This window comes from Photinus pyralis, unplaced genomic scaffold (genome assembly GCF_008802855.1).
Source record: "Photinus pyralis isolate 1611_PpyrPB1 unplaced genomic scaffold, Ppyr1.3 Ppyr1.4_LG9, whole genome shotgun sequence".
Lineage (NCBI taxonomy): Eukaryota > Metazoa > Arthropoda > Insecta > Coleoptera > Lampyridae > Photinus > Photinus pyralis.
Genome location: NW_022170878.1, coordinates 11,437,790 through 11,448,073, shown reverse-complemented (window position 1 = coordinate 11,448,073; position 10,284 = coordinate 11,437,790). Strand labels below are relative to the sequence as shown.

The 10,284-nt window shown below is 41.6% G+C and overlaps 2 protein-coding genes across 2 annotated transcripts; both read left to right on the top strand.

The window, feature by feature from the left end:
* The first annotated feature begins 201 nt into the window (after positions 1-201).
* On the top strand, positions 202-4,034 carry LOC116180916 (WD repeat-containing protein 43). Its single transcript, XM_031501096.1, has 6 exons — positions 202-474; positions 519-763; positions 814-1,021; positions 1,068-1,249; positions 2,920-3,510; positions 3,565-4,034. The coding sequence occupies exons 1-6, from the start codon at positions 304-306 to the stop codon at positions 3,938-3,940; spliced, it is 1,773 nt and encodes a 590-aa protein (XP_031356956.1). The 5' UTR covers positions 202-303; the 3' UTR covers positions 3,941-4,034.
* Positions 4,035-8,182: 4,148 nt separating this feature from the next.
* LOC116179978 (probable cytochrome P450 305a1) lies at positions 8,183-9,920 on the top strand. The gene is made up of 5 exons (XM_031499801.1): positions 8,183-8,323; positions 8,370-8,627; positions 8,675-9,184; positions 9,232-9,530; positions 9,582-9,920. The coding sequence occupies exons 1-5, from the start codon at positions 8,242-8,244 to the stop codon at positions 9,918-9,920; spliced, it is 1,488 nt and encodes a 495-aa protein (XP_031355661.1). The 5' UTR covers positions 8,183-8,241.
* Positions 9,921-10,284: the final 364 nt, after the last annotated feature.

Sequence of the window (10,284 nt, the reverse complement as noted above, 5' to 3'; positions counted from 1 at the left end):
ATAGTGGTTTTTGGTAAGGGATAGCCTATTCGAACAAAAAAATTGCATAATTCCATTCTTTCCTAGAATAGAGACATTTTTCCCATGTAATTAACACTGGAATTTTTAAGAAATTCGAGATTATATCTTCACTACCCTGTACATAAAATCTGATCGTGTTTGTTCGATTCTACGCAGTATTTAAGAAATGGAAATTTTTTTAACTATTGACAGCTTGCACCCGCCGTTGCTTATCATGTCAATATTATAACCTCACTTTCTGTTTTCAAAACGTGTTTTTCTTCAAAACATTTTCCAAATACAATGGCAACACAATTTTCAAAAGACGGTAAACACTTCGCCAGACTATCGACGAATGGTAAACTGAAGCTATGGGAGACGTCCACCAGCTCCTTCCTACAAGAATTTACACCCGATTTTCACTTAACTTCACCATGCACTTGCCTTCACTTCGTTCAAAGGGACTCGTCGGAGGTAAGTTGAAGTTTCACTACTCGTTTATGACTATCCTTTTGCAGAATCACGTTCCGCGGAAGAAGAAACGCAAAGATTCTACGAGTACGTCGTTACCCGCCATTGCGTTAGGTACGTCCACAGGAAAACTGTTGGTGTATTCCATAAGTAAGGGAGACCTAGACTACACGATCGACAGCGAGACTAGCCTCCCAATAAAGTGTATGTCGTGGTGCGACGGTGCTATTTTATATTCCGCCATCGATCAAAACATCGTGAAATGGAACTTGGAGAAGAGATGGGTGAAAAGGTAGGTCTGTCGTTTGCGCGCCAAACCGTTGCCTCAATCGGTCTTTGCAGCAAGTGGAAGGTGGGCAACGAAATTATAACCTCAATCTTAGCGTTGCCCTACAACAAAGTAATGGTAGGCGCCAAAATGTTAAAGTTATGCGACGCGTCGACGCAAGAAGTCCTGCGCACCTTCACCGGGCACACTCATGACGTCGTCTTCCTAAATTACCTCAGTCCTAGCAGCGGAGGCGACACGTACGTGATAAGCGGCTCGAGCGTAAGTTTAACCGTGCATAAAATCGAGAGGCTAATCTTCTCGGTAGGGCGACCGATTGCTTACGGTGTGGAATGTTAGCGAAGGATCTGAAGAGAAGACGGGCGTCGCGAATTTTCTAATGGACGACGTGCCCGCCTACGTGTCGACGTTGTGCTCGGAGGGGTCGTCGAATGTCGTCGCCGTGACGCAGGGCGGCGTTGCGCACTTTTACAAACACACGCTAAATGGGTAGGTATTAATAGGTCCTAGCAAAAGTGGTGCAGCTGTTTCGTGTGAGTAAAAAACGGGTGACAGTTTTTTTGGATTCTGGGTTCTCAGAAAAGTACCGACAACATAAATCTAGGGGGAAACAAGTTCCGTTTTTTGTGTACACCAAAAGTTCAAATTCAAATTAATTCATGTTAATTCAAATTAATTCACGTTCATTCCGTTAAAATTCAAATTAATTCACGTTGATTCAAATTAATTCACGTTCATTCCGTTAAAATTCAAATTAATTCATGTTAATTCACATTAATTCACGTTCATTCAAATTAATTCACGTTAATTCAAATTAATTCACGTTCATTCGCGTTAAAATCCAAATTAATTCATGTTAATTCACATTAATTCACGTTCATTCCGTTAAAATTCAAATTAATTCACGTTCATTCCGTTAAAATTCAAATTAATTCACGTTAATTCAAATTAATTCACGTTAATTCAAATTAATTCACGTTAATTCAAATTAATTCAAAGGGGTGTACACCCAAAATTCACATTTGTTTCCCCCTAGAAATAAACGCATACATTAGGCAACACAACATGCGCAGTCCTTTGTCAGAAGACGCTCCTTATTGGTTGTATTATTATTATTATCGGATTTACCTTTTTTTGCGCGCACGTAATTGGTGTATTATGACGTCATCACTAAGGATATGTTTACATAACATCATGCAATCAATGGGAGAGAATACATATGCACTGTGGTATACCAATTTTCCAAAAAAAATGTTGCGGCTGTTATTTGTAACAGGCTGTCTATCTTTTACAAACAAGGTGGGACATTATTACTTGGACGTAAAGGAAACATTAAAAAAATCATTGTGTGTTTTTTTTGTAATAACACCCACAGTACTTGGACTTGAGCATCGCTGCTTGTGTGAAACCATCAACATCGCCAACGGGTTTCTTAGATTGCCTTGTTTTTTTAGGACTTACATGTTTCCCCGATTTAGAAATTTGTGAAATAGAAGTCGCCGTTCGCAGGCTAATATTTAATGTATCCGCAAATCTTTCTGAAATGAAACTTTTCGCGTATATGAATTCTTATATTACAAAAGTAACCACTCGTCGCTGCGACTGGTAAAAGTGGTGGACCACCATTATCTCTTACACGTTCAAAATTAACGAGTAAAATTAGAAATTAGTTGCTTACTATTTCTTGGTGAACCCGATGGCATTTTTGGGTTATACAACTTCTGGCGCAGAATATCTCAGCTAGACTTACGGAAGTTGTGCTCGATATTTGATCGTTATAACTAACGGATTTTTGATGGGTTAATGTAGCAAAACAGTTGTCAAATTTGACGTGCCGCAATGTAAACGTGAACTACCACAATTTCGATTGACAGGTAACCTCTAGAAAAATTCGAAAGGGACCGCTGCAATGGTACAGTTGACTTTTTGCACCACCCTGGTAATGTTATCTTTGTGATAAAGACAATGTTTGGTGAATAAGGTCGATTGCCAGTCCAATAAAGTAGTTATGCAACGTTTTAAAACAGAAATCTGCTAGAAGTCTCCCTTAAAAGATGCATGTGTCGCTTCGCTTTGATATTTTTGAAATTGGTTTGGCTGCGCCGCCTCCCCGGTCCTGTACAGTTGCCTCGTCGACTGACGGCGAAATATTGTTTCAGCAAATGCAGTAAACCGCTCAAACCCAGAACAAAAATTCAGGTGGCCTCTCACTTAATTCAGAAGCAAACGGTTAGCCTGATACCGATCGTCGGCGCGCGTCTCAACGACGATCTGTCGCTACTGCTCGGCTACGGAAACGAAGTGCTGCTAACATTCGAGAATATAGACATAAGCGACAATGAGAAATTGCAGACGTTAGTGCGAGAGGATCGCAATTTGACCAAGGCCGGTCACAATGCGATAGCAAAGACCCAGACGCCTTTAGTGGACAATGTCCATTACTTAACGCCGCACGCGTCTGGTACGTTCAAGAGGAAAAGCGACGGACGGCAAGAGGTGCCCATGGAAATACGTCTCGAGAATTTAACCCTAAACAAGCTGGACAGTAAGTCGAAAACACCTCGAGTGAACAATGTAGCACAGTTACTTGTACAGGGATTGCACAGTAAAAATAAAACGATACTCGCTAGCGTACTAAACGGAAATCACGACGAGAGCGTCATCAAGAACACAATTAAGAGGCTTCCGGTGCCCGTCCTTCTACCACTTGTACAAGAACTGACCGCCTTAATTCAAGGCACGACTGTTCCGTAGGTATCTCTCTCGGCCATCCGCCCTTAATCGCCAATTGCGTATTCTTTCAGGAGCCAATACGGATCCGTGTGGTTGAAACACCTCCTCGAAGTTCACGCGGGAATATTCCTCTCCAATCCCGACCTGCCAAACATGCTCGGGCCAGTCTTGGGCTCCATAGAAAGTCGACTGTCCCTGCTGACGCCGCTCAACAGACTGAAAGGACGCCTGGACCTGCTGGTCTCGCAGGTCGCGAACGTGACGGCCGCCGAAGAGGACAAGGAGGAGGACGCCCTTCTCGTTTACAACGATAAGGGCCTCAGCGATTCGGAAAGCGAAATTATGGACGTCGCGCCGCAGTCCGAAAGCGAAAACGAGTGGAACGAAGACAGTGAAGTGGGCGAAAGCAACGCCGAAGAGTCTGATAACGATATTGAGATGTTATAAATTTTTTAACTGCATATTTTTGTCCTTTTTGTTATTTGAATGATGCGCAAATTGTAAAGAAATTTGTATTATTTTAATACACCCTGTAAAAATGTTCTGTCTTTCATTGTCTTGCGTTTCTGTGCTCCTGCTTCAACCATTTTTAGAAAAAGAAACGTTGTATCAGTGGCGTACGTAGAAATTTATTCTGGTGAGGGGGGGGATTAAACTTGAGGTCACCCAGTGCGTACTATAAGGGGGAGGAGGGGGGTAAGAAATAGAAATTGGGTTGCACAGGCGAAAAAGATTAGATTAGAACAGTATTTTATTTCTTACTGCTGACAGGCCCCTTTATTGCTTTTGCTTTAACTAGTCAACGAAAATTTTGAATAATAGGTATATTTATGGGCAAAAAACCAATTTCGACAAAAAATTCAAAGGGCTGTAACTTTTGAACTAGTAGCCCAATCTCATAACTCAATTCTTCGTATATCCCCTTCATCCCCCCCGGTAAATACGCCACTGCTTTGTATCATCTGATCTTGAGAGAATCCTCCATTTCTGTGCTCCTGGCACGACAATATTCTTAAAAGCAATTTGCACCAAGAAAACAGAAGCAGTAAGGAGGTGTCGGTAAGTTAAGCAATTCCAATTTTGCTCTCCTGACACAAGAATCAAAAGAGAAGTTTGTAACAGGAGAACATAAGTCCTGTAAAAAGTTTGTCTTTCGTTGTTTTGCGTTTCTGTGCTCCTAATTCAATCATTTTTAGAAAAAGAAACTTTGGACCCGCGTAACATTTGATCTTGTGGGAAGGATTTTTAAGAAGTCTGATCGAAAAAGTACGAATTGATTTGGATTCTACCCACCCAAATTAATAAGAAATAGTGTTTTCCCGAGAAATTTTGGTGTAGTCGATTTTTGGTAAAAAAGGAAGGTTATACACTGCCTTTTTTTGAACCCCGAAAAAAAAATTGTCTCAGATCGACCCGGAAAAAAAATTTTCTTATAGAATGTGGCCTGTAGAATCCATAATTTCAAACAGTTCCAAGATTGGGTTACTAGTTCAAAAGTTACAGCCCTTTGAATTTTTTTTCGAAATTGGTTTCTAGTCTATAACTTTTGATTGAGAAGTCTGATCGAAAAAGTACGAATTGATTTGGATTCTACCCACCCAAATTAATAAGAAAAAGTGTTTTCCCGAGAAATTTTGGTGTAGTCGATTTTTGGTAAAAAAGGAAGGTTATACACTGCCTTTTTTTGAACCCCGGAAAAAAAATGTCTCAGATCGACCCGGAAAAAAAATTTTCTTATAGAATGTGGCCTGTAGAATCCATAATTTCAAACCGTTCCAAGATTGGGCTACTAGTTCAAAAGTTACAGCCCTTTGAATTTTTTTTCGAAATTGGTTTCTAGCCTATAACTTTTGATTAATGAAAAATTTACACACATCTAATCCTCCATTTCTGTGCTCCTGGCACGACAATAATTCTTAAAAGCAATTTGCACCAAGAAAACAAGCAGTAAGGTGGCGGTAAGTTAATTTTATACATCCTGGACTTACTGTAATTCCAATTTTGCTCTTCTGACATAGCAATCAAGACAGACGTTGGAACAGGAGAACATAAGTTCTGTAAAAATGTTTAGTTTTTCATTGTCTCACATTTCTGTGCTCCTGATTCAACAATTTTTGGACAAAGAAACTGCATCGTGAAAATACACTGCCCAAGATCTGATCTTGTTGGAAGGATTTGAAAGAAAAATGTGCGCCAGGATCTAATCCTCCATTTCTGTGATTCTGGCACAATAGAAGCAGTAATAAGGAGATGCAGGTAAGTTAATTTTACACATCCTGGACGTACTGTGATTCCAATTTTGCACTCCTGATACCACAATCAAGAGAGAAGGTTGTATCAGGAGAACATAAACCACCAGGAGAGGCCTGCAAATAAGTTGTATATCTTGGCTTTCTATTATACTAATATTAAACTCAAAAATACAGAGTTCTGTAAAAAGGTCTTTCATTGTTTCGCGTTCCTGCGCTCCTGATTCATCCATTTTTAGAAAAAGAAACTTTGCATTGGGAAAATACACTGCATTAGATCTCATCTTGGTGGAAAGATTTTTAAGAAGAATTTGCGCCAGGATCTCATCCCCCATTTCTGTGATCCTGCCACAATAAAAGTAGTAAGGAGGTGCCTGTGTAATTTTACACATCCGGGACATACTGTGATTCCAATTTTGCACTCCTGACACCACAATCAAGAGAGAAGTTTGTATCAGGAGAACGTAAACCACCAGAAGAGGCCTGCAAATAAGTTGTATACCTTGGCTTTCTATGAAAAATACAGACTTCTGTAAAAATGTTTTGTCTTTCATTGTCTCGCGTTTCTGTGCTCCGGATTCAACCGTTTTTAGAAAAAGAAACTGTCTCGGGAGAACACACTGCGTAAGATCTGATCTTGGCGGAAAATTTGTACCAGAATTCATGTGATACTGGCACAACAGTAATTATTAATTTGCACCGCGAGCGCAGAAGCAACAAGCAGATGTTGGTAAGTAAATTTTATTTATCCTGGAATTTCTATGACCAATTTTGCACGTTCTACCCCTGATACAACAATCAAAAGTGAAATGTGTATCAGGAGAACATAAAGAGGATCAGAAATCTCTCGAACGAAAATTTGTTGGAATAGGATGTTTGTTAGGAAAATAAGGACGTTTATTCACGAGAATGTGATACCTTGGAAGATACCTAATGACAGTTTGATAGGTGTTTTCTGATCAGTTTAAGTATTTCTATCAGGAAAAATCCGCCAATTAATTTTATACCTTCTTACGTTTCTGTAATCCTGATACGACAATCTCTTAAAAATTAATGTTACCTCTGTTTGAATTGTATGTGATCTTGACCCAGCAGAAAAATGTGTAGGTCACTCGTTTTTAATTTTAATACCACTTGATTTTCTGTAAACCTGATGCAAGAATTTTGTCAAGTGAAATTCGTATCAGGAGAACATAAAACTTCAGCATTTTACACCTTGAACTTCTGTAATTCTGGTACAAACATTTTAAAAATATTACTCTCACTCTTTATTGTAAGGATGATATGCATTTGCGTTTATATTTTGAGTTGTTAGTCTAGATAAGTTAATTAACTAAATATATATGGGCGCGGTAATAATAATAACATTCTAATTTAAATAGCAACCGATAAAATGTATAAAGACGATTAATTAGTGCTTTTGTTAGCTGTTAAAGCCTGAGTGTATAAGGGTAAAATTGTCATTTCCAGTGAATAAACAAAATTTCAATTATGAAACGTCGATAAACCTGAATCCCAGTTTGTTTCTGATTTGAGTAGTCAGCCTCTCTCAAGATTCACTTTCAACGAGCAGTCAAATTTATCAGGCGATAGAAAGGGTTCACTTTGTATTGCACAAGGCGTTCCACCATACTTAACGATCTCGTAGCCCAGCAACGAATGGCTTTCCAAACAAATCTCGAGACCCCGATCCCGTAATTGGACTGGTCAGTGCTGCGTAAATTTCTTGTTAGCTATTTTTGCAAACAAACCCCGACTGAGATAGGATTATTACCCTTTATTATCTGCGACTCTTTTGAGTAGAGAATTTCCTAAATATATTAAGAGGACAATGCGCTATAGAAATCAAATGACGATTACCACTAATGTACGTACTCATTTATTGGAGAATTCCATCCTCTAATTTTGCCACCTTGTAGAGTGCCTAAACCAGTCTAATCCTTACAGGCTTAAAAGTTTCCGCTTTGCCCCCTCTATAAAAAATTTGACGCCATTGGGGATGTAGTTGTAGGGATGATGAAGTGCGCAATAACTGTTTCGTAATTTGTTTAGAAAGGGGCTTTGTAGTAATGGCTTCTGTGCGACAAAATGTGACCCGTGTTTCTACTCGTATCTGCCACCGTCCTTGGCGTTATCACTAAAATTTTGTTCTGTGCGACAAAATACCTCCCTATCTGCCCAAGTCGCTAGTCATCCAGTCTGAGTCTACAATTTTGTAGAGTTCTAGTCACCTGACTGACCATGACATCATTTAACTGCCATGGCACCAGGTGCTGATATCTGGATAAGTAGTTTTGTTTACTCTCAAGTGTACTTTTGACAAATGGATATCGACACTGTGACATAAGCTCCTCTCACCGCCTGGAAACCTTTGCACCGTAGTACTATCAAATGGGTCATTAGAATTTGAAGTGGCACAGATATCAGCCACCTATTTAAGCTTAAGTTCGGAACGTCTCGATATTCTCACTGTACTCCGCTAACCTGCGTCCAGAAGACATGTTGGTGGTGCTGCTCGCGATCGTCTGCTTGGGCGTGTTCGCCGTCTACTCGATGAAGAAACCCAAACACTTTCCGCCAGGTATGCCATGATCCTCGCGATCTAGTGGAGTAGCGGCGATTTTTAGGTCCAATGTGGTGGCCGCTAGTCGGCTGCTCGGTGGAAATGCGCCGCGAGATGAGGCGGGCCAAAGGACGACAGCAGATCGTCTTGGAGAAGATGTGCAGAAAGTGGAACACGAGCGTGGTCGGGATGAAGATGGGCAGCCAGCTGGTCGTCTGCGTGTCTAGCTTTCCCGTCCTGAAAAAGGTGTTCGACAACGAGGCTTTCTTCGCCCGACCGAACAACTTCTTCACGAAGCTTCGCACCATTGGATCGTGCCCCGGTAAGTCACTCCGGCGCGAGACCCCGCTCTAATGGGGAGGGTTTCAGGCATAACTTGTGCGGAAGGATCGCTATTTGAGGAGCACAAGAGGTTCGTGCTCAAAAATCTGCAAAGTCGCACTGGGAAAATGGAAATGGAAGCGAAAATCTTCGAGGAGCTCGAAGATGTGAAGCAATTGATCGATGACGACCGCCTGAAGGTCCAGTTCGGGCAGATTATGCAACCGGCAGTCGTCAACATTATATGGTCTTTCATTGCTGGGCAGCGTATCAAGAGATCCGATCCGAAATTCCAAACGCTACTAGGACTTTTGGACGCACGAAGTAAAGCGTTCGACATGGGTGGCGGAACTTTGAGTAACTTCCCCTGGCTTAGATTTATCGCACCGGATTGGGTGGGGTTCACCTTGATTAACAACTTGAACATGGAGCTGAAGAGCTTCTTCACGAAGACAATTAATGACCACTACAGCACCTGGGGCGAGGACAGGACAGGCGATTTGATTTACTCTTTCATCTCCCAAGGACGCACGAAGGATAAATCTGGCACGTTCACAGGTAACGAAATTACTTCTTACGGCCAAAAACTGACGAATGCTTTGTAGACGACCAGCTCTTGATGATTATTCTCGATTTATTCGTCGGCGGCGCGCATTCCAGTGCCGCAATACTAGACTTCGCCTTTCTGATGATGATGCACTATCCTGATGTTAAACACAGAGTCCAGGCTTGTCTAGACGACGCCTTCGCTAGTTCCGATCAGATTCAGTACCAAGATAGGCATAGAATTCCATACGTGGAGGCAACCTTGTCTGAGGTGATGAGGTACTGTCACGTGTTTCCAGTGGGGGGCTCTCGTCGAGCACTCAGAGACACTGAGCTGGAAGGATACACAATCCCAAAGGCAAGTCCGGCCGTCGAGATATGGCGACAACGATTTAACCTTCCTTTTCAGGATACCACAGTCCTCATAGATCTGTACTCAGTTTTAAACAGCAAAGACGTCTGGGGCGACCCGGAAAATTTTCGACCGGAACGGTTTATGGTCGACGACCAGTTGGCCGTCATCGAAAATTACATTCCTTTCGGAATCGGTAGGCGGCGATGCTTGGGGGAATCCCTGGCGCGGAGAATTCTATTTTTGGTGTTCGCGGAGGTCATGAAGACCTACGACATCTTACCGGAAGAGGGAGCGCCACTTCCACCGATCGACCCCCAACCCGGAATTACGGCTCTGCCCCAACCGTATAAAGCGAGATTCGTCAGAAGAGACAGTGTTTTGAATAAAAGCTAGCATTCGGTTCACTTTTTGATTCTACCCTATCAAACTATTCAATGAGCTTCTAAACTCCAAAGTTTATGGTGGAGTGCATCTTTGATAGCAAAATCAGTCAAGTCTCTTGAACTTTAGACGTTTTGATTGCAAAAATTTAAGTACGTTGTACACTAGCCCACCACGATCTCTCCAGGAACAGTTGCACCATCACCAGTTGCAGTCTTGAGCACGTATCGAGTCATTGCGATGCCCTCCTTTTTTGCGTCGTTGTTGCCCCGAGAACTCCTTCATCTCTTTGACAGTCACGAGATGTGTGTCCAAAATTTCCACACGTATAGCACTTGTAGACCCGATCGTCACTCCTACTTTCTCCTTTGCTTCC